Consider the following 25,976-nt stretch of genomic DNA (forward strand, 5'->3'; position numbering starts at 1 on the left):
CACCCAAAATGACCCCAAATCCCCCCAAAACGACCCAAATCCCCATAAAAAAGACCCAAAATCCTCCCAAAATGACCCAATGAACCAAAAACGACCCAAAATCCCCCCAAAATGACCCCAAATCAACCAAAAATGACCCCAAATTACCCCAAAACGACCCAAATTACCCCCAAATTACCCCAAATCCACCAAAAATGACCAAAATGACCCATAATCCACCCAAAATGACCCAAAACCCCCCCAAAAAGACCCCAAAAATCCCCAAAATCCATCAAATCCCCCCAAAAAGCCCCAAAATCACCAGATTTCAGCCCAAATTTCCCCCTATCCGCGTGCGCTCCGTCAGCAGTGCCACAACACCCCAAAAACCCCGCAAAAAAGACCACAAAACCGACCCAAAACCCCACAAAAAAAACCAAAATCACCCCAAAATGACCCAAAATCCCCAAAATTCGACCCAAAATTCCCCCGAAATCCCAACAATTTCACCCCAAATCCCTCAGAAATCTCCCCAAAAACGACCTCAAAACGCCCCCCAAAATCACCCCAAATCCCCCAAAAATGACCCAAAATCCCCCAAAAATGACCCCAAAAATGTCCACAGAATGACCCCAAATCCCCCAAATCCATAAAATCACCCCAAAATGACCCAAAATCCCCAAAATTTGCCCCAAAATCCCAACGATTTCACCTCAAATCCCCCAGAATTCCCCCCAAAATGACCTCAACCCCCCCAAAAACCCCCCAAAAATTACCCCAAAACCCCCCAAAATGACCCCAAAACCCACAGAAACGACCCAAAACCCCACAAAAAAAAAACAAAATCACCCCAAAATGACCTAAAATCCCCAAAATTCGACCCAAAATCCCAACAATTTCACCCCAGACCCACTAGAAATCTCCCCAAAAACGACCTCAAAACCCCCCCAAAAACGACTTAAAATCCCCAAAAAAGACCCCAAAAATGACCCAAGATCCCCTAAAGTGACCCCAAAAATCCCCACCGAAGGCCCCAAAATCCCCCAAATCCATTCAATCACCCAAAATGACCCAAAATCCCCAAAATTCGACCCAAAATCCCCACAGTTTCACCCCAAATCCCCCAAAAATCTCCCCAAAAACACCCTCAAAACGTCCCCCAAAATCACCCCAAATCCCCCCAAAATGACCCCAAAACGCCCAAAATGACCCCAAAAATCCCCACAGAAGGCCCCAAAATGCCCAAAATCCATCAAAACCCCCCAAAAAGCCCCAAAATCACCAGATTTCAGCCCAAATTTCCCCCTACCCGCGTGCGCTCCGTCAGCAGCGCCGCCCTCGAGCTGCGCCCCAATAAATCTTCGGCCTCGTCCTTTTCCTCCTCTTCCTCCTCTTCGTCTTCATTCTGATGGAAAAAAATTCAACTTTGAGCAAAGCCAAACGCCAAAACTACGATTTTTGGAACCCTTGGAACCAAAAACCCAATTTATCACCATTTCAGCAGCAATTTCTGCCTCCAAAATCACCATTTTCGACCAAAAAGTGACATTTTTGCCTCAAAATTGCCATTTTTAGCAAAATTTCTGCTATAAAATGGCCATTTATGCCCCAATTTGAGCCAAAACCACCATTTTTTCCCCAAATTTGAGCAACCCGAAATCAACGTTTTTGATCAAAAAACACCATATTTATGCCAAATTGACACAAAAAAGCCATTGTTGACCCCAAAGTGACATTTTTACAGCAAATGGACAAAAAATCACTACTTCTGACAAAAAAAACAGATTTGACAAAAAACATTGACTATTTTCACAGAAATCCCTGTCTTTAACCCTAAAATATCGCTGATTTTCACAGAAATCCCTGTTTTTAACCTAAAATATCGCTGATTTTCACAGAAATCCCTGTTTTTAACCCTAAAATATCGCTGATTTTCACAGAAATCCCTGTTTTTAACCCTAAAATATCGCTGATTTTCACAGAAATCCCTGTTTTTAACCTAAAATATCGCTGATTTTCACAGAAATCCCTGTTTTTAACCTAAAATATCACTGATTTTCACAGAAATCCGTTTTTAACCCTAAAATATCGCTGATTTTCACAGAAATCCCTGTTTTTAACCCTAAAATATCGCTGATTTTCACAGAAATCCCTGTTTTTAACCCTGAAATATCGCTGATTTTCACAGAAATCCCTGTTTTTAACCCTAAAATATCGCTGATTTTCACAGAAATCCCTGTTTTTAACCCTGAAATATCGCTGATTTTCACAGAAATCCCTGTTTTTAACCTAAGATATCGCTGATTTTCACAGAAATCCCTGTTTTTAACCCTAAATATCGCTGATTTTCACAGAAATCCCTGTTTTTAACCCTAAAATATCGCTGATTTTCACAGAAATCCCTGTTTTTAACCCTAAAATATCGCTGATTTTCACAGAAATCCCTGTTTTTAACCTAAAATATCGCTGATTTTCACAGAAATCCCTGTTTTTAACCCTAAAATATCGCTGATTTTCACAGAAATCCCTGTTTTTAACCTAAAATATCGCTGATTTTCACAGAAATCCCTGTTTTTAACCCTAAAATATCGCTGATTTTCACAGAAATCCCTGTTTTTAACCTAAGATATCGCTGATTTTCACAGAAATCCCTGTTTTTAACCCTAAATATCGCTGATTTTCACAGAAATCCCTGTTTTTAACCCTAAAATATCGCTTATTTTCACAGAAATCCCTGTTTTTAACCCTAAAATATCGCTGATTTTCACAGAAATCCCTGTTTTTAACCTAAAATATCGCTGATTTTCACAGAAATCCCTGTTTTTAACCCTAAAATATCGCTTATTTTCACAGAAATCCGTTTTTAACCCTAAAATATCGCTGATTTTCACAGAAATCCCTGTTTTTAACCATAAAATATCGCTGATTTTCACAGAAATCCCTGTTTTTAACCTAAAATATCGCTGATTTTCACAGAAATCCCTGTTTTTAACCTAAGATATCGCTGATTTTCACAGAAATCCCTGTTTTTAACCCTGAAATATCGCTGATTTTCACAGAAATCCCTGTTTTTAACCTAAAATATCGCTGATGTTCACAGAAATCCCTGTTTTTAACCTAAAATATCGCTGATTTTCACAGAAATCCCTGTTTTTAACCCTAAAATATCGCTGATTTTCACAGAAATCCCTGTTTTTAACCTAAAATATCGCTTATTTTCACAGAAATCCGTTTTTAACCCTAAAATATCGCTGATTTTCACAGAAATCCCTGTTTTTAACCTAAAATATCGCTGATTTTCACAGAAATCCCTGTTTTTAACCTAAAATATCGCTGATTTTCACAGAAATCCCTGTTTTTAACCTAAAATATCGCTGATTTTCACAGAAATCCCTGTTTTTACCCCTAAAATATCGCTGATTTTCACAGAAATCCCTGTTTTTACCCCTAAAATATCGCTGATTTTCACAGAAATCCCGGTTTTTAACCCTGAAATATCGCTGATTTTCACAGAAATCCCTGTTTTTACCCCTAAAAAATCGCTGATTTTCACAGAAATCCCGGTTTTTAACCCTGAAATATCGCTGATTTTCACAGAAATCCCTGTTTTTAACCCTAAAATATCGCTGATTTTCACAGAAATCCCTGTTTTTAACCCTAAAATATCGCTGATTTTCACAGAAATCCCTGTTTTTAACCCTAAAATATCGCTGATTTTCACAGAAATCCCTGTTTTTAACCTGAAATATCGCTGATTTTCACAGAAATCCCTGTTTTTAACCTAAAATATCGCTGATTTTCACAGAAATCCCTGTTTTTAACCCTAAAATATCGCTGATTTTCACAGAAATCCCTGTTTTTAACCTAAAATATCGCTTATTTTCACAGAAATCCCTCTTTTTAACCTAAAATATCGCTGATTTTCACAGAAATCCCTGTTTTTAACCTAAAATATCGCTTATTTTCATAGAAATCCCTGTTTTTAACCTAAAATATCGCTGATTTTCACAGAAATCCCTGTTTTTAACCCTAAAATATCGCTGATTTTCACAGAAATCCCTGTTTTTAACCTAAAATATCGCTGATTTTCACAGAAATCCCTGTTTTTAACCCTAAAATATCGCTGATTTTCATAGAAATCCCTGTTTTTAACCCTGAAATATCGCTGATTTTCACAGAAATCCCTGTTTTTAACCCTAAAATATCGCTGATTTTCAAGGAAATCCCTGTTTTTAACCTAAAATATCGCTGATTTTCACAGAAATCCCTGTTTTTAACCTAAAATATCGCTGATTTTCACAGAAATCCCTGTTTTTAACCCTAAAATATCGCTGATTTTCACAGAAATCCCTGTTTTTAACCCTAAAATATCGCTGATTTTCAAGGAAATCCCTGTTTTTAACCTAAAATATCGCTGATTTTCACAGAAATCCCTGTTTTTAACCCTAAAATATCGCTGATTTTCACAGAAATCCCTGTTTTTAACCTAAAATATCGCTGATTTTCACAGAAATCCCTGTTTTTAACCCTAAAATATCGCTGATTTTCATAGAAATCCCTGTTTTTAACCTAAAATATCGCTGATTTTCACAGAAATCCCTGTTTTTAACCTAAAATATCGCTGATTTTCACAGAAATCCCTGTTTTTAACCCTAAAATATCGCTGATTTTCACAGAAATCCCTGTTTTTAACCCTAAAATATCGCTGATTTTCAAGGAAATCCCTGTTTTTAACCTAAAATATCGCTTATTTTCACAGAAATCCCTGTTTTTAACCCTAAAATATCGCTTATTTTCACAGAAATCCCTGTTTTTAACCCTAAAATATCGCTGATTTTCACAGAAATCCCTGTTTTTAACCTAAAATATCGCTGATTTTCACAGAAATCCCTGTTTTTAACCCTAAAATATCGCTGATTTTCACAGAAATCCCTGTTTTTAACCCTAAAATATCGCTGATTTTCACAGAAATCCCTGTTTTTAACCTAAAATATCGCTGATTTTCACAGAAATCCCTGTTTTTAACCCTAAAATATCGCTGATTTTCACAGAAATCCCTGTTTTTAACCCTAAAATATCGCTGATTTTCACAGAAATCCCTGTTTTTAACCTAAAATATCGCTGATTTTCACAGAAATCCCTGTTTTTAACCCTAAAATATCGCTGATTTTCACAGAAATCCCTGTTTTTAACCCTAAAATATCGCTGATTTTCACAGAAATCCCGGTTTTTAACCTAAAATACCGCTGATTTTCACAGAAATCCCGGTTTTTAACCTAAAATACCGCTGATTTTCACAGAAATCCCTGTTTTTAACCCTAAAATATCGCTGATTTTCACAGAAATCCCTGTTTTCAACCCTAAAATATCGCTGATTTTCACAGAAATCCCTGTTTTTAACCTGAGATATCGCTGATTTTCACAGAAATCCCTGTTTTTAACCCTAAATATCGCTGATTTTCACAGAAATCCCTGTTTTTAACCCTAAAATATCGCTGATTTTCACAGAAATCCCTGTTTTTAACCCTAAAATATCGCTGATTTTCACAGAAATCCCTGTTTTTAACCTAAAATATCACTGATTTTCACAGAAATCCCTGTTTTTAACCCTAAAATATCGCTGATTTTCACAGAAATCCCTGTTTTTAACCCTAAAATATCGCTGATTTTCACAGAAATCCCTGTTTTTAACCCTAAAATATCGCTGATTTTCACAGAAATCCGTTTTTAACCCTAAAATATCGCTGATTTTCACAGAAATCCCTGTTTTTAACCCGAAAATATCGCTGATTTTCACAGAAATCCCTGTTTTTAACCTTAAAATATCGCTGATTTTCACAGAAATCCCTGTTTTTAACCTAAAATATCGCTGATTTTCACAGAAATCCCTGTTTTTAACCTAAAATATCGCTGATTTTCACAGAAATCCCTGTTTTTAACCCTAAAATATCGCTTATTTTCATAGAAATCCCTGTTTTTAACCCTAAAATATCGCTTATTTTCACAGAAATCCCTGTTTTTAACCTAAAATATCGCTTATTTTCACAGAAATCCCTGTTTTTAACCTAAAATATCGCTGATTTTCACAGAAATCCCTGTTTTTAACCTAAAATATCGCTGATTTTCACAGAAATCCCTGTTTTTAACCCTAAAATATCGCTGATTTTCACAGAAATCCCTGTTTTTAACCTAAAATATCGCTTATTTTCACAGAAATCCCTGCTTTTAACCCTAAAATATCGCTGATTTTCACCGAAATCCCTGTTTTTAACCTTAAAATATCGCTGATTTTCACAGAAATCCCTGTTTTTAACCCTAAAATATCGCTGATTTTCACAGAAATCCCTGTTTTTAACCCTAAAATATCGCTGATTTTCACAGAAATCCCTGTTTTTAACCTAAAATATCGCTGATTTTCACAGAAATCCCTGTTTTTAACCCTAAAATATCGCTTATTTTCACAGAAATCCCTGTTTTTAACCCTAAAATATCATTTATTTTCACAGAAATCCCTGTTTTTAACCCTAAAATATCGCTTATTTTCACAGAAATCCCTGTTTTTAACCTAAAATATCGCTGATTTTCACAGAAATCCCTGTTTTTAACCTAAAATATCGCTGATTTTCACAGAAATCCCTGTTTTTAACCCTAAAATATCGCTGATTTTCACAGAAATCCCTGTTTTTAACCCTAAAATATCGCTGATTTTCACAGAAATCCCTGTTTTTAACCCTAAAATATCGCTGATTTTCACAGAAATCCCTGTTTTTAACCCTAAAATATCGCTGATTTTCACAGAAATCCCTGTTTTTAACCCTAAAATATCGCTGATTTTCACAGAAATCCCTGTTTTTAACCTAAAATATCGCTGATTTTCACAGAAATCCCTGTTTTTAACCCTAAAATATCGCTGATTTTCACAGAAATCCCTGTTTTTAACCTAAAATATCGCTTATTTTCACAGAAATCCGTTTTTAACCTGAAAATATCGCTTATTTTCACAGAAATCCCTGTTTTTAACCTAAAATATCGCTGATTTTCACAGAAATCCCTGTTTTTAACCTAAAATATCGCTGATTTTCACAGAAATCCCTGTTTTTAACCTTAAAATATCGCTGATTTTCACAGAAATCCCTGTTTTTAACCTAAAATATCGCTTATTTTCACAGAAATCCCTGTTTTTAACCCTAAAATATCGCTTATTTTCACAGAAATCCCTGTTTTTAACCCTAAAATATCGCTGATTTTCACAGAAATCCCTGTTTTTAACCCTAAAATATCGCTGATTTTCACAGAAATCCCTGTTTTTAACCCTAAAATATCGCTGATTTTCACAGAAATCCCTGTTTTTAACCCTAAAATATCGCTGATTTTCACAGAAATCCCTGTTTTTAACCCTAAAATATCGCTGGTTTTCACAGAAATCCCTGTTTTTAACCTAAAATATCGCTGATTTTCACAGAAATCCCTGTTTTTAACCTAAAATATCGCTGATTTTCACAGAAATCCCTGTTTTTAACCTAAAATATCGCTTATTTTCACAGAAATCCCTGTTTTTAACCCGAAAATATCGCTGATTTTCACAGAAATCCCTGTTTTTAACCTAAAATATCGCTGATTTTCACAGAAATCCCTGTTTTTAACCCTAAAATATCGCTTATTTTCACAGAAATCCCTGTTTTTAACCCTAAAATATCATTTATTTTCACAGAAATCCCTGTTTTTAACCCTAAAATATCGCTGATTTTCACAGAAATCCCTGTTTTTAACCTAAAATATCGCTGATTTTCACAGAAATCCCTGTTTTTAACCTAAAATATCGCTGATTTTCACAGAAATCCCTGTTTTTAACCTAAAATATCGCTGATTTTCACAGAAATCCCTGTTTTTAACCCTAAAATATCGCTGATTTTCACAGAAATCCCTGTTTTTAACCTAAGATATCGCTGATTTTCACAGAAATCCCTGTTTTTAACCCTAAATATCGCTGATTTTCACAGAAATCCCTGTTTTTAACCCTAAAATATCGCTTATTTTCACAGAAATCCCTGTTTTTAACCCTAAAATATCGCTGATTTTCACAGAAATCCCTGTTTTTAACCTAAAATATCGCTGATTTTCACAGAAATCCCTGTTTTTAACCCTAAAATATCGCTTATTTTCACAGAAATCCGTTTTTAACCCTAAAATATCGCTGATTTTCACAGAAATCCCTGTTTTTAACCTAAAATATCGCTGATTTTCACAGAAATCCCTGTTTTTAACCTAAAATATCGCTGATTTTCACAGAAATCCCTGTTTTTAACCTAAAATATCGCTGATTTTCACAGAAATCCCTGTTTTTACCCCTAAAATATCGCTGATTTTCACAGAAATCCCTGTTTTTACCCCTAAAATATCGCTGATTTTCACAGAAATCCCGGTTTTTAACCCTGAAATATCGCTGATTTTCACAGAAATCCCTGTTTTTACCCCTAAAATATCGCTGATTTTCACAGAAATCCCGGTTTTTAACCCTGAAATATCGCTGATTTTCACAGAAATCCCTGTTTTTAACCCTAAAATATCGCTGATTTTCACAGAAATCCCTGTTTTTAACCCTAAAATATCGCTGATTTTCACAGAAATCCCTGTTTTTAACCTAAAATATCGCTGATTTTCACAGAAATCCCTGTTTTTAACCTGAAATATCGCTGATTTTCACAGAAATCCCTGTTTTTAACCTAAAATATCGCTGATTTTCACAGAAATCCCTGTTTTTAACCCTAAAATATCGCTTATTTTCACAGAAATCCCTGTTTTTAACCTAAAATATCGCTTATTTTCACAGAAATCCCTCTTTTTAACCTAAAATATCGCTGATTTTCACAGAAATCCCTGTTTTTAACCTAAAATATCGCTTATTTTCATAGAAATCCCTGTTTTTAACCTAAAATATCGCTGATTTTCACAGAAATCCCTGTTTTTAACCCTAAAATATCGCTGATTTTCACAGAAATCCCTGTTTTTAACCTAAAATATCGCTGATTTTCACAGAAATCCCTGTTTTTAACCCTAAAATATCGCTTATTTTCATAGAAATCCCTGTTTTTAACCTAAAATATCGCTGATTTTCACAGAAATCCCTGTTTTTAACCTAAAATATCGCTTATTTTCACAGAAATCCCTGTTTTTAACCTAAAATATCGCTGATTTTCACAGAAATCCCTGTTTTTAACCCTAAAATATCGCTGATTTTCATAGAAATCCCTGTTTTTAACCTAAAATATCGCTGATTTTCACAGAAATCCCTGTTTTTAACCTAAAATATCGCTGATTTTCACAGAAATCCCTGTTTTTAACCCTAAAATATCGCTGATTTTCACAGAAATCCCTGTTTTTAACCCTAAAATATCGCTGATTTTCAAGGAAATCCCTGTTTTTAACCTAAAATATCGCTTATTTTCACAGAAATCCCTGTTTTTAACCCTAAAATATCGCTTATTTTCACAGAAATCCCTGTTTTTAACCCTAAAATATCGCTGATTTTCACAGAAATCCCTGTTTTTAACCTAAAATATCGCTGATTTTCACAGAAATCCCTGTTTTTAACCCTAAAATATCGCTGATTTTCACAGAAATCCCTGTTTTTAACCCGAAAATATCGCTGATTTTCACAGAAATCCCTGTTTTTAACCTAAAATATCGCTGATTTTCACAGAAATCCCTGTTTTTAACCCTAAAATATCGCTGATTTTCACAGAAATCCCTGTTTTTAACCCGAAAATATCGCTGATTTTCACAGAAATCCCTGTTTTTAACCTAAAATATCGCTGATTTTCACAGAAATCCCTGTTTTTAACCCTAAAATATCGCTGATTTTCACAGAAATCCCGGTTTTTAACCTAAAATACCGCTGATTTTCACAGAAATCCCTGTTTTTAACCCTAAAATATCGCTGATTTTCACAGAAATCCCTGTTTTTAACCCTAAAATATCGCTGATTTTCACAGAAATCCCTGTTTTTAACCTGAGATATCGCTGATTTTCACAGAAATCCCTGTTTTTAACCCTAAAATATCGCTTGTTTTCACAGAAATCCCTGTTTTTAACCCTAAAATATCGCTGGTTTTCACAGAAATCCCTGTTTTTAACCCTAAAATATCGCTGATTTTCACAGAAATCCCTGTTTTTAACCTAAAATATCGCTTATTTTCACAGAAATCCCTGTTTTTAACCCTAAAATATCGCTGATTTTCACAGAAATCCCTGTTTTTAACCCTAAAATATCGCTGATTTTCACAGAAATCCCTGTTTTTAACCTAAAATATCGCTTATTTTCACAGAAATCCGTTTTTAACCCTAAAATATCGCTGATTTTCACAGAAATCCCTGTTTTTAACCCGAAAATATCGCTGATTTTCACAGAAATCCCTGTTTTTAACCTTAAAATATCGCTGATTTTCACAGAAATCCCTGTTTTTAACCTAAAATATCGCTGATTTTCACAGAAATCCCTGTTTTTAACCTAAAATATCGCTGATTTTCACAGAAATCCCTGTTTTTAACCCTAAAATATCGCTTATTTTCATAGAAATCCCTGTTTTTAACCCTAAAATATCGCTTATTTTCACAGAAATCCCTGTTTTTAACCTAAAATATCGCTTATTTTCACAGAAATCCCTGTTTTTAACCTAAAATATCGCTGATTTTCACAGAAATCCCTGTTTTTAACCTAAAATATCGCTGATTTTCACAGAAATCCCTGTTTTTAACCCTAAAATATCGCTGATTTTCACAGAAATCCCTGTTTTTAACCTAAAATATCGCTTATTTTCACAGAAATCCCTGCTTTTAACCCTAAAATATCGCTGATTTTCACCGAAATCCCTGTTTTTAACCTTAAAATATCGCTGATTTTCACAGAAATCCCTGTTTTTAACCCTAAAATATCGCTGATTTTCACAGAAATCCCTGTTTTTAACCCTAAAATATCGCTGATTTTCACAGAAATCCCTGTTTTTAACCTAAAATATCGCTGATTTTCACAGAAATCCCTGTTTTTAACCCTAAAATATCGCTTATTTTCACAGAAATCCCTGTTTTTAACCCTAAAATATCATTTATTTTCACAGAAATCCCTGTTTTTAACCCTAAAATATCGCTTATTTTCACAGAAATCCCTGTTTTTAACCTAAAATATCGCTGATTTTCACAGAAATCCCTGTTTTTAACCTAAAATATCGCTGATTTTCACAGAAATCCCTGTTTTTAACCCTAAAATATCGCTGATTTTCACAGAAATCCCTGTTTTTAACCTAAAATATCGCTGATTTTCACAGAAATCCCTGTTTTTAACCCTAAAATATCGCTGATTTTCACAGAAATCCCTGTTTTTAACCCTAAAATATCGCTGATTTTCACAGAAATCCCTGTTTTTAACCCTAAAATATCGCTGATTTTCACAGAAATCCCTGTTTTTAACCTAAAATATCGCTGATTTTCACAGAAATCCCTGTTTTTAACCCTAAAATATCGCTGATTTTCACAGAAATCCCTGTTTTTAACCTAAAATATCGCTTATTTTCACAGAAATCCGTTTTTAACCTGAAAATATCGCTTATTTTCACAGAAATCCCTGTTTTTAACCTAAAATATCGCTGATTTTCACAGAAATCCCTGTTTTTAACCCTAAAATATCGCTGATTTTCACAGAAATCCCTGTTTTTAACCTTAAAATATCGCTGATTTTCACAGAAATCCCTGTTTTTAACCTAAAATATCGCTTATTTTCACAGAAATCCCTGTTTTTAACCCTAAAATATCGCTTATTTTCACAGAAATCCCTGTTTTTAACCCTAAAATATCGCTGATTTTCACAGAAATCCCTGTTTTTAACCCTAAAATATCGCTGATTTTCACAGAAATCCCTGTTTTTAACCCTAAAATATCGCTGATTTTCACAGAAATCCCTGTTTTTAACCCTAAAATATCGCTGATTTTCACAGAAATCCCTGTTTTTAACCCTAAAATATCGCTGATTTTCACAGAAATCCCTGTTTTTAACCTAAAATATCGCTGATTTTCACAGAAATCCCTGTTTTTAACCTAAAATATCGCTGATTTTCACAGAAATCCCTGTTTTTAACCCTAAAATATCGCTTATTTTCACAGAAATCCCTGTTTTTAACCCGAAAATATCGCTGATTTTCACAGAAATCCCTGTTTTTAACCTAAAATATCGCTGATTTTCACAGAAATCCCTGTTTTTAACCCTAAAATATCGCTTATTTTCACAGAAATCCCTGTTTTTAACCCTAAAATATCGCTTATTTTCATAGAAATCCCTGTTTTTAACCCTAAAATATCGCTTATTTTCACAGAAATCCCTGTTTTTAACCTAAAATATCGCTGATTTTCACAGAAATCCCTGTTTTTAACCCTAAAATATCGCTGATTTTCACAGAAATCCCTGTTTTTAACCTAAAATATCGCTTATTTTCACAGAAATCCGTTTTTAACCTGAAAATATCGCTTATTTTCACAGAAATCCCTGTTTTTAACCTAAAATATCGCTGATTTTCACAGAAATCCGTTTTTAACCCTAAAATATCGCTGATTTTCACAGAAATCCCTGTTTTTAACCTTAAAATATCGCTGATTTTCACAGAAATCCCTGTTTTTAACCTAAAATATCGCTTATTTTCACAGAAATCCCTGTTTTTAACCCTAAAATATCGCTGATTTTCACAGAAATCCCTGTTTTTAACCCTAAAATATCGCTGATTTTCACAGAAATCCCTGTTTTTAACCCTAAAATATCGCTGATTTTCACAGAAATCCCTGTTTTTAACCCTAAAATATCGCTGATTTTCACAGAAATCCCTGTTTTTAACCCTAAAATATCGCTTATTTTCACAGAAATCCCTGTTTTTAACCTAAAATATCGCTGATTTTCACAGAAATCCCTGTTTTTAACCTAAAATATCGCTGATTTTCACAGAAATCCCTGTTTTTAACCCTAAAATATCGCTGATTTTCACAGAAATCCCTGTTTTTAACCCTAAAATATCGCTGATTTTCACAGAAATCCCTGTTTTTAACCCTAAAATATCGCTGATTTTCACAGAAATCCCTGTTTTTAACCCAAAATATCGCTGATTTGCACAGAAATCCCTGTTTTTAACCCTAAAATATCGCTGATTTTCACAGAAATCCCTGTTTTTAACCCTAAAATATCGCTGATTTTCACAGAAATCCCTGTTTTTAACCCTAAAATATCGCTGATTTTCACAGAAATCCCTGTTTTTAACCCTAAAATATCGCTGATTTTCACAGAAATCCCTGTTTTTAACCCTAAAATATCGCTGATTTTCACAGAAATCCCTGTTTTTAACCTAAAATATCGCTGATTTTCACAGAAATCCGTTTTTAACCCTAAAATATCGCTGATTTTCACAGAAATCCCTGTTTTTAACCCGAAAATATCGCTGATTTTCACAGAAATCCCTGTTTTTAACCTTAAAATATCGCTGATTTTCACAGAAATCCCTGTTTTTAACCTAAAATATCGCTGATTTTCACAGAAATCCCTGTTTTTAACCTAAAATATCGCTGATTTTCACAGAAATCCCTGTTTTTAACCCTAAAATATCGCTTATTTTCACAGAAATCCCTGTTTTTAACCTAAAATATCGCTTATTTTCACAGAAATCCCTGTTTTTAACCTAAAATATCGCTGATTTTCACAGAAATCCCTGTTTTTAACCTAAAATATCGCTGATTTTCACAGAAATCCCTGTTTTTAACCCTAAAATATCGCTGATTTTCACAGAAATCCCTGTTTTTAACCTAAAATATCGCTTATTTTCACAGAAATCCCTGCTTTTAACCCTAAAATATCGCTGATTTTCACCGAAATCCCTGTTTTTAACCTTAAAATATCGCTGATTTTCACAGAAATCCCTGTTTTTAACCCTAAAATATCGCTGATTTTCACAGAAATCCCTGTTTTTAACCCTAAAATATCGCTGATTTTCACAGAAATCCCTGTTTTTAACCCTAAAATATCGCTGATTTTCACAGAAATCCCTGTTTTTAACCTAAAATATCGCTGATTTTCACAGAAATCCCTGTTTTTAACCCTAAAATATCGCTGATTTTCACAGAAATCCCTGTTTTTAACCTAAAATATCGCTTATTTTCACAGAAATCCCTGTTTTTAACACTAAAATATCGCTGATTTTCACAGAAATCCCTGTTTTTAACCCTAAAATATCGCTGATTTTCACAGAAATCCCTGTTTTTAACCCTAAAATATCGCTGATTTTCACAGAAATCCCTGTTTTTAACCTAAAATATCGCTGATTTTCACAGAAATCCCTGTTTTTAACCCTAAAATATCGCTGATTTTCACAGAAATCCCTGTTTTTAACCCTAAAATATCGCTGATTTTCACAGAAATCCCTGTTTTTAACCCTAAAATATCGCTGATTTTCACAGAAATCCCTGTTTTTAACCTAAAATATCGCTTATTTTCACAGAAATCCGTTTTTAACCTGAAAATATCGCTTATTTTCACAGAAATCCCTGTTTTTAACCTAAAATATCGCTGATTTTCACAGAAATCCCTGTTTTTAACCCTAAAATATCGCTGATTTTCACAGAAATCCCTGTTTTTAACCTTAAAATATCGCTGATTTTCACAGAAATCCCTGTTTTTAACCTAAAATATCGCTTATTTTCACAGAAATCCCTGTTTTTAACCTAAAATATCGCTGATTTTCACAGAAATCCCTGTTTTTAACCCTAAAATATCGCTGATTTTCACAGAAATCCCTGTTTTTAACCCTAAAATATCGCTGATTTTCACAGAAATCCCTGTTTTTAACCCTAAAATATCGCTGATTTTCACAGAAATCCCTGTTTTTAACCCTAAAATATCGCTGATTTTCACAGAAATCCCTGTTTTTAACCCTAAAATATCGCTGATTTTCACAGAAATCCCTGTTTTTAACCCAAAATATCGCTGATTTGCACAGAAATCCCTGTTTTTAACCCTAAAATATCGCTGATTTTCACAGAAATCCCTGTTTTTAACCCTAAAATATCGCTGATTTTCACAGAAATCCCTGTTTTTAACCCTAAAATATCGCTGATTTTCACAGAAATCCCTGTTTTTAACCCTAAAATATCGCTGATTTTCACAGAAATCCCTGTTTTTAACCCTAAAATATCGCTGATTTTCACAGAAATCCCTGTTTTTAGCCCTAAAATATCGCTGATTTTCACAGAAATCCGTTTTTAACCCTAAAATATCGCTGATTTTCACAGAAATCCCTGTTTTTAACCCGAAAATATCGCTGATTTTCACAGAAATCCCTGTTTTTAACCTTAAAATATCGCTGATTTTCACAGAAATCCCTGTTTTTAACCTAAAATATCGCTGATTTTCACAGAAATCCCTGTTTTTAACCTAAAATATCGCTGATTTTCACAGAAATCCCTGTTTTTAACCCTAAAATATCGCTTATTTTCATAGAAATCCCTGTTTTTAACCCTAAAATATCGCTTATTTTCACAGAAATCCCTGTTTTTAACCTAAAATATCGCTTATTTTCACAGAAATCCCTGTTTTTAACCTAAAATATCGCTGATTTTCACAGAAATCCCTGTTTTTAACCTAAAATATCGCTGATTTTCACAGAAATCCCTGTTTTTAACCCTAAAATATCGCTGATTTTCACAGAAATCCCTGTTTTTAACCTAAAATATCGCTTATTTTCACAGAAATCCCTGCTTTTAACCCTAAAATATCGCTGATTTTCACCGAAATCCCTGTTTTTAACCTTAAAATATCGCTGATTTTCACAGAAATCCCTGTTTTTAACCCTAAAATATCGCTGATTTTCACAGAAATCCCTGTTTTTAACCCTAAAATATCGCTGATTTTCACAGAAATCCCTGTTTTTAACCCTAAAATATCGCTGATTTTCACAGAAATCCCTGTTTTTAACCCTAAAATATCGCTTATTTTCACAGAAATCCCTGTTTTTAACCCTAAAATATCATTTATTTTCACAGAAATCCCTGTTTTTAACCCTAAAATATCGCTTATTTTCACAGAAATCCCTGTTTTTAACCTAAAATATCGCTGATTTTCACAGAAATCCCTGTTTTTAACCTAAAATATCGCTTATTTTCACAGAAATCCCTGTTTTTAACCCTAAAATATCGCTGATTTTCACAGAAATCCCTGTTTTTAACCCTAAAATATCGCTGATTTTCACAGAAATCCCTGTTTTTAACCCTAAAATATCGCTGATTTTCACAGAAATCCCTGTTTTTAACCTAAAATATCGCTGATTTTCACAGAAATCCCTGTTTTTAACCCTAAAATATCGCTGATTTTCACAGAAATCCCTGTTTTTAACCTAAAATATCGCTTATTTTCACAGAAATCCGTTTTTAACCTGAAAATATCGCTTATTTTCACAGAAATCCCTGTTTTTAACCTAAAATATCGCTGATTTTCACAGAAATCCCTGTTTTTAACCCTAAAATATCGCTGATTTTCACAGAAATCCCTGTTTTTAACCCTAAAATATCGCTGATTTTCACAGAAATCCCTGTTTTTAACCCTAAAATATCGCTGATTTTCACAGAAATCCCTGTTTTTAACCCTAAAATATCGCTGATTTTCACAGAAATCCCTGTTTTTAACCTAAAATATCGCTGATTTTCACAGAAATCCCTGTTTTTAACCCTAAAATATCGCTGATTTTCACAGAAATCCCTGTTTTTAACCCTAAAATATCGCTTATTTTCACAGAAATCCCTGTTTTTAACCCTAAAATATCATTTATTTTCACAGAAATCCCTGTTTTTAACCTAAAATATCGCTGATTTTCACAGAAATCCCTGTTTTTAACCCTAAAATATCGCTGATTTTCACAGAAATCCCTGTTTTTAACCTAAAATATCGCTGATTTTCACAGAAATCCCTGTTTTTAACCCTAAAATATCGCTGATTTTCACAGAAATCCCTGTTTTTAACCTAAAATATCGCTTATTTTCACAGAAATCCCTGTTTTTAACCCTAAAATATCGCTGATTTTCACAGAAATCCCTGTTTTTAACCCTAAAATATCGCTGATTTTCACAGAAATCCCTGTTTTTAACCCTAAAATATCGCTGATTTTCACAGAAATCCCTGTTTTTAACCTAAAATATCGCTGATTTTCACAGAAATCCCTGTTTTTAACCCTAAAATATCGCTGATTTTCACAGAAATCCCTGTTTTTAACCTAAAATATCGCTGATTTTCACAGAAATCCCTGTTTTTAACCCTAAAATATCGCTTATTTTCACAGAAATCCCTGTTTTTAACCCGAAAATATCGCTTATTTTCACAGAAATCCCTGTTTTTAACCTAAAATATCGCTGATTTTCATAGAAATCCCTGTTTTTAACCCTAAAATATCGCTTATTTTCACAGAAATCCCTGTTTTTAACCCTAAAATATCGCTGATTTTCACAGAAATCCCTGTTTTTAACCCTAAAATATCGCTGATTTTCACAGAAATCCCTCTTTTTAACCTAAAATATCGCTGATTTTCACAGAAATCCCTGTTTTTAACCTAAAATATCGCTGATTTTCACAGAAATCCCTCTTTTTAACCTAAAATATCGCTGATTTTCACAGAAATCCCTCTTTTTAACCCTAAAATATCGCTGATTTTCACAGAAATCCCTGTTTTTAACCTAAAATATCGCTGATTTTCACAGAAATCCCTGTTTTTAACCCGAAATATCGCTGATTTTCACAGAAATCCCTGTTTTTAACCCGAAATATCGCTGATTTTCACAGAAATCCCTGTTTTTAACCTAAAATATCGCTGATTTTCACAGAAATCCCTGTTTTTAACCCGAAATATCGCTGATTTTCACAGAAATCCCTGTTTTTAACCTAAAATATCGCTGATTTTCACAGAAATCCCTGTTTTTAACCTAAAATATCGCTGATTTTCACAGAAATCCCTGTTTTTAACCCTAAAATATCGCTGATTTTCACAGAAATCCCTGTTTTTAACCCTAAAATATCGCTGATTTTCACAGAAACCCCTGTTTTTAACCTAAAATATCGCTTGTTTTCACAGAAACCCCTGTTTTTAACCCTAAAATTTCGCTGATTTTCACAGAAATCCCTGTTTTTAACCTAAAATATCGCTTATTTTCACAGAAATCCCTGTTTTTAACCTAAAATATCGCTGATTTTCACAGAAATCCCTGTTTTTAACCTCAAATATCGCTGATTTTCACAGAAATCCCTGTTTTTAACCCTAAAATATCGCTGATTTTCACAGAAATCCCTGTTTTTAACCTAAAATATCGCTTATTTTCACAGAAATCCCTGCTTTTAACCCTAAAATATCGCTGATTTTCACCGAAATCCCTGTTTTTAACCTTAAAATATCGCTGATTTTCACCGAAATCCCTGTTTTTAACCCTAAAATATCGCTGATTTTCACAGAAATCCCTGTTTTTAACCCTAAAATATCGCTGATTTTCACAGAAATCCCTGTTTTTAACCTAAAATATCACTGATTTTCACAGAAATCCCTGTTTTTAACCCTAAAATATCGCTTATTTTCACAGAAATCCCTGTTTTTAACCCTAAAATATCATTTATTTTCACAGAAATCCCTGTTTTTAACCCTAAAATATCGCTTATTTTCACAGAAATCCCTGTTTTTAACCTAAAATATCGCTGATTTTCACAGAAATCCCTGTTTTTAACCTAAAATATCGCTGATTTTCACAGAAATCCCTGTTTTTAACCCTAAAATATCGCTGATTTTCACAGAAATCCCTGTTTTTAACCTAAAATATCGCTTATTTTCACAGAAATCCCTGTTTTTAACCCTAAAATATCGCTGATTTTCACAGAAATCCCTGTTTTTAACCCTAAAATATCGCTGATTTTCACAGAAATCCCTGTTTTTAACCCTAAAATATCGCTGATTTTCACAGAAATCCCTGTTTTTAACCTAAAATATCGCTGATTTTCACAGAAATCCCTGTTTTTAACCCTAAAATATCGCTGATTTTCACAGAAATCCCTGTTTTTAACCTAAAATATCGCTTATTTTCACAGAAATCCGTTTTTAACCTGAAAATATCGCTTATTTTCACAGAAATCCCTGTTTTTAACCTAAAATATCGCTGATTTTCACAGAAATCCCTGTTTTTAACCTAAAATATCGCTGATTTTCACAGAAATCCCTGTTTTTAACCCTAAAATATCGCTGATTTTCACAGAAATCCCTGTTTTTAACCCTAAAATATCGCTGATTTTCACAGAAATCCCTGTTTTTAACCTAAAATATCGCTGATTTTCACAGAAATCCCTGTTTTTAACCCTAAAATATCGCTGATTTTCACAGAAATCCCTGTTTTTAACCCTAAAATATCGCTGATTTTCACAGAAATCCCTGTTTTTAACCTAAAATATCGCTGATTTTCACAGAAATCCCTGTTTTTAACCCTAAAATATCGCTGATTTTCACAGAAATCCCTGTTTTTAACCCTAAAATATCGCTTATTTTCACAGAAATCCCTGTTTTTAACCCTAAAATATCATTTATTTTCACAGAAATCCCTGTTTTTAACCTAAAATATCGCTGATTTTCACAGAAATCCCTGTTTTTAACCCTAAAATATCGCTGATTTTCACAGAAATCCCTGTTTTTAACCTAAAATATCGCTGATTTTCACAGAAATCCCTGTTTTTAACCCTAAAATATCGCTGATTTTCACAGAAATCCCTGTTTTTAACCTAAAATATCGCTTATTTTCACAGAAATCCCTGTTTTTAACCCTAAAATATCGCTGATTTTCACAGAAATCCCTGTTTTTAACCCTAAAATATCGCTGATTTTCACAGAAATCCCTGTTTTTAACCCTAAAATATCGCTGATTTTCACAGAAATCCCTGTTTTTAACCCTAAAATATCGCTGATTTTCACAGAAATCCCTGTTTTTAACCCTAAAATATCGCTGATTTTCACAGAAATCCCTGTTTTTAACCTAAAATATCGCTGATTTTCACAGAAATCCCTGTTTTTAACCCTAAAATATCGCTTATTTTCACAGAAATCCCTGTTTTTAACCCGAAAATATCGCTTATTTTCACAGAAATCCCTGTTTTTAACCTAAAATATCGCTGATTTTCATAGAAATCCCTGTTTTTAACCCTAAAATATCGCTTATTTTCACAGAAATCCCTGTTTTTAACCCTAAAATATCGCTGATTTTCACAGAAATCCCTCTTTTTAACCTAAAATATCGCTGATTTTCACAGAAATCCCTGTTTTTAACCTAAAATATCGCTGATTTTCACAGAAATCCCTCTTTTTAACCTAAAATATCGCTGATTTTCACAGAAATCCCTCTTTTTAACCCTAAAATATCGCTGATTTTCACAGAAATCCCTGTTTTTAACCTAAAATATCGCTGATTTTCACAGAAATCCCTGTTTTTAACCTAAAATATCGCTGATTTTCACAGAAATCCCTGTTTTTAACCTAAAATATCGCTGATTTTCACAGAAATCCCTGTTTTTAACCCTAAAATATCGCTGATTTTCACAGAAACCCCTGTTTTTAACCTAAAATATCGCTTGTTTTCACAGAAACCCCTGTTTTTAACCCTAAAATTTCGCTGATTTTCACAGAAATCCCTGTTTTTAACCCTAAAATATCGCTTGTTTTCACAGAAATCCCTGTTTTTAACCCTAAAATATCGCTGATTTTCACAGAAACCCCTGTTTTTAACCTCAAATATCGCTGATTTTCACAGAAATCCCTGTTTTTAACCCAAAATATCGCTTGTTTTCACAGAAATCCCTGTTTTTAACCCTAAAATATCGCTGGTTTTCACAGAAATCCCTGTTTTTAACCCTAAAATATCGCTGATTTTCACAGAAATCCCTGTTTTTAACCTAAAATATCGCTGATTTTCACAGAAATCCCTGTTTTTAACCCTAAAATATCGCTGATTTTCACAGAAATCCGTGTTTTTAACCTAAAATATCGCTGATTTTCACAGAAATCCCTGTTTTTAACCCTAAAATATCGCTGATTTTCACAGAAATCCCTGTTTTTAACCCTAAAATATCGCTGATTTTCACAGAAATCCCTGTTTTTAACCTAAAATATCGCTGATTTTCACAGAAATCCCTGTTTTTAACCCTAAAATATCGCTGATTTTCACAGAAATCCCTGTTTTTAACCTAAAATATCGCTGATTTTCACAGAAATCCCTGTTTTTAACCCTAAAATATCGCTGATTTTCACAGAAATCCCTGTTTTTAACCCTAAAATATCGCTGATTTTCACAGAAATCCCTGTTTTTAACCCTAAAATATCGCTGATTTTCACAGAAATCCCTGTTTTTAACCTAAAATATCGCTGATTTTCACAGAAATCCCTGTTTTTAACCCGAAAATATCGCTGATTTTCACAGAAATCCCTGTTTTTAACCCTAAAATATCGCTGATTTTCACAGAAATCCCTGTTTTTAACCCTAAAATATCACTGATTTTCACAGAAATCCCTGTTTTTAACCCTAAAATATCGCTGATTTTCACAGAAATCCGTTTTTAACCTTAAAATATCGCTGATTTTCACAGAAATCCCTGTTTTTAACCTTAAAATATCGCTGATTTTCACAGAAATCCCTGTTTTTAACCTTAAAATATCGCTGATTTTCACAGAAATCCCTGTTTTTAACCCTAAAATATCGCTGATTTTCACAGAAATCCCTGTTTTTAACCTAAAATATCGCTTATTTTCACAGAAATCCCTGTTTTTAACCTAAAATATCGCTTATTTTCACAGAAATCCCTGTTTTTAACCCTAAAATATCGCTGATTTTCACAGAAATCCCTGTTTTTAACCCTAAAATATCGCTTATTTTCACAGAAATCCCTGTTTTTAACCCTAAAATATCGCTGATTTTCATAGAAATCCCTGTTTTTAACCCTAAAATATCGCTGATTTTCACAGAAATCCCTGTTTTTAACCTCAAATATCGCTGATTTTCACAGAAATCCCTGTTTTTAACCTAAAATATCGCTGATTTTCACAGAAACCCCTGTTTTTAACCCTAAAATATCGCTGATTTTCACAGAAATCCCTCTTTTTAACCTAAAATATCGCTGATTTTCACAGAAATCCCTGTTTTTAACCTAAAATATCGCTTGTTTTCACAGAAATCCCTGTTTTTAACCTAAAATATCGCTGATTTTCACAGAAACCCCTGTTTTTAACCCTAAAATATCGCTGATTTTCACAGAAATCCCTCTTTTTAACCTAAAATATCGCTGATTTTCACAGAAATCCCTGTTTTTAACCTAAAATATCGCTGATTTTCACAGAAATCCCTCTTTTTAACCTAAAATATCGCTGATTTTCACAGAAATCCCTGTTTTTAACCTAAAATATCGCTGATTTTCACAGAAATCCCTCTTTTTAACCTAAAATATCGCTGATTTTCACAGAAATCCCTGTTTTTAACCCTAAAATATCGCTGATTTTCACAGAAATCCCTCTTTTTAACCCTAAATATCGCTGATTTTCACAGAAATCCCTGTTTTTAACCCGAAATATCGCTGATTTTCACAGAAATCCCTGTTTTTAACCTAAAATATCGCTGATTTTCACAGAAATCCCTGTTTTTAACCCGAAATATCGCTGATTTTCACAGAAATCCCTGTTTTTAACCTAAAATATCGCTGATTTTCACAGAAATCCCTGTTTTTAACCCTAAAATATCGCTGATTTTCACAGAAATCCCTGTTTTTAACCCTAAAATATCGCTGATTTTCACAGAAACCCCTGTTTTTAACCTAAAATATCGCTTGTTTTCACAGAAACCCCTGTTTTTAACCCTAAAATTTCGCTGATTTTCACAGAAATCCCTGTTTTTAACCCTAAAATATCGCTTGTTTTCACAGAAATCCCTGTTTTTAACCCTAAAATATCGCTGATTTTCACAGAAACCCCTGTTTTTAACCTCAAATATCGCTGATTTTCACAGAAATCCCTGCTTTTAACCCTAAAATATCGCTGATTTTCACAGAAATCCCTGTTTTTAACCCTAAAATATCGCTGATTTTCACAGAAATCCCTGTTTTTAACCTAAAATATCGCTGATTTTCACAGAAATCCCTGTTTTTAACCTCAAATATCGCTGATTTTCACAGAAATCCCTGTTTTTAACCCTAAAATATCGCTGATTTTCACAGAAATCCCTGTTTTTAACCTAAAATATCGCTGATTTTCACAGAAATCCCTGTTTTTAACCCTAAAATATCGCTTGTTTTCACAGAAATCCCTGTTTTTAACCTCAAATATCGCTGATTTTCACAGAAATCCCTGTTTTTAACCTAAAATATCGCTGATTTTCATAGAAATCCCTGTTTTTAACCCTAAATATCGCTGATTTTCACAGAAATCCCTGTTTTTAACCCTAAAATATCGCTGATTTTCACAGAAATCCCTGTTTTTAACCCTAAAATATCGCTGATTTTCACAGAAATCCCTGTTTTTAACCTGAAATATCGCTGATTTTCACAGAAATCCCTGTTTTTAACCCTAAAATATCGCTGATTTTCACAGAAATCCGTTTTTAACCCTAAAATATCGCTGATTTTCACAGAAATCCCTGTTTTTAACCTTAAAATATCGCTGATTTTCACAGAAATCCCTGTTTTTAACCTAAAATATCGCTGATTTTCACAGAAATCCCTGTTTTTAACCTAAAATATCGCTTATTTTCACAGAAATCCCTGTTTTTAACCCTAAAATATCGCTTATTTTCACAGAAATCCCTGTTTTTAACCCTAAAATATCGCTGATTTTCACAGAAATCCCTGTTTTTAACCTAAAATATCGCTGATTTTCACAGAAACCCCTGTTTTTAACCTAAAATATCGCTTGTTTTCACAGAAATCCCTGTTTTTAACCTAAAATATCGCTGATTTTCACAGAAATCCCTCTTTTTAACCTAAAATATCGCTGATTTTCACAGAAACCCCTGTTTTTAACCTAAAATATCGCTGATTTTCACAGAAATCCCTGTTTTTAACCCTAAAATATCGCTGATTTTCACAGAAATCCCTCTTTTTAACCTAAAATATCGCTGATTTTCACAGAAATCCCTGTTTTTAACCTAAAATATCGCTGATTTTCACAGAAACCCCTGTTTTTAACCTAAAATATCGCTGATTTTCACAGAAATCCCTCTTTTTAACCTAAAATATCGCTGATTTTCACAGAAATCCCTCTTTTTAACCTAAAATATCGCTGATTTTCACAGAAATCCCTCTTTTTAACCCTAAAATATCGCTGATTTTCACAGAAATCCCTGTTTTTAACCTAAAATATCGCTGATTTTCACAGAAATCCCTGTTTTTAACCCGAAATATCGCTGATTTTCACAGAAATCCCTGTTTTTAACCTAAAATATCGCTGATTTTCACAGAAATCCCTGTTTTTAACCCGAAATATCGCTGATTTTCACAGAAATCCCTGTTTTTAACCTAAAATATCGCTGATTTTCACAGAAATCCCTGTTTTTAACCTCAAATATCGCTTATTTTCACAGAAATCCCTGTTTTTAACCCTAAAATATCGCTTATTTTCACAGAAATCCCTGTTTTTAACCCTAAAATATCGCTGATTTTCACAGAAATCCCTGTTTTTAACCCTAAAATATCGCTTATTTTCACAGAAATCCCTGTTTTTAACCCTAAAATATCGCTGATTTTCACAGAAATCCCTGTTTTTAACCTAAAATATCGCTGATTTTCACAGAAATCCCTGTTTTTAACCTAAAATATCGCTGATTTTCACAGAAATCCCTGTTTTTAACCCTAAAATATCGCTGATTTTCACAGAAATCCCTGTTTTTAACCCTAAAATATCGCTGATTTTCACAGAAATCCCTGTTTTTAACCTAAAATATCGCTGATTTTCACAGAAATCCCTGTTTTTAACCCTAAAATATCGCTGATTTTCACAGAAATCCCTGTTTTTAACCTAAAATATCGCTGATTTTCACAGAAATCCCTGTTTTTAACCCTAAAATATCGCTGATTTTCACAGAAATCCCTGTTTTTAACCCTAAAATATCGCTGATTTTCACAGAAATCCCTGTTTTTAACCCTAAAATATCGCTGATTTTCACAGAAATCCCTGTTTTTAACCTAAAATATCGCTGATTTTCACAGAAATCCCTGTTTTTAACCCTAAAATATCGCTGATTTTCACAGAAATCCCTGTTTTTAACCCTAAAATATCACTGATTTTCACAGAAATCCCTGTTTTTAACCCTAAAATATCGCTGATTTTCACAGAAATCCGTTTTTAACCTTAAAATATCGCTGATTTTCACAGAAATCCCTGTTTTTAACCTTAAAATATCGCTGATTTTCACAGAAATCCCTGTTTTTAACCTTAAAATATCGCTGATTTTCACAGAAATCCCTGTTTTTAACCCTAAAATATCGCTGATTTTCACAGAAATCCCTGTTTTTAACCTAAAATATCGCTTATTTTCACAGAAATCCCTGTTTTTAACCTAAAATATCGCTTATTTTCACAGAAATCCCTGTTTTTAACCCTAAAATATCGCTGATTTTCACAGAAATCCCTGTTTTTAACCCTAAAATATCGCTTATTTTCACAGAAATCCCTGTTTTTAACCCTAAAATATCGCTGATTTTCATAGAAATCCCTGTTTTTAACCCTAAAATATCGCTGATTTTCACAGAAATCCCTGTTTTTAACCTCAAATATCGCTGATTTTCACAGAAATCCCTGTTTTTAACCTAAAATATCGCTGATTTTCACAGAAACCCCTGTTTTTAACCCTAAAATATCGCTGATTTTCACAGAAATCCCTCTTTTTAACCTAAAATATCGCTGATTTTCACAGAAATCCCTGTTTTTAAC

General features: G+C 33.3%; 1 protein-coding gene across 1 annotated transcript in view; it reads right to left on the reverse strand.

Moving 5' to 3' along the window:
* SUPT16H (SPT16 homolog, facilitates chromatin remodeling subunit) overlaps positions 1 to 25,976 on the reverse strand; it is a gene marked incomplete at both ends in the record, with an annotated part of 86,362 nt that overhangs the window by 42,403 nt on the left and 17,983 nt on the right. The window contains one exon of the mRNA XM_079551121.1: positions 1,289 to 1,384. Coding sequence (XP_079407247.1) covers positions 1,289 to 1,384 — 96 coding nt within the window. The remainder of the gene's footprint in view (positions 1 to 1,288; positions 1,385 to 25,976) is intronic.

This window comes from Tetrao urogallus (assembly GCF_951394365.1).
Source record: "Tetrao urogallus genome assembly, contig: scaffold_78, whole genome shotgun sequence".
NCBI classification, from domain to species: Eukaryota; Metazoa; Chordata; class Aves; order Galliformes; family Phasianidae; genus Tetrao; species Tetrao urogallus.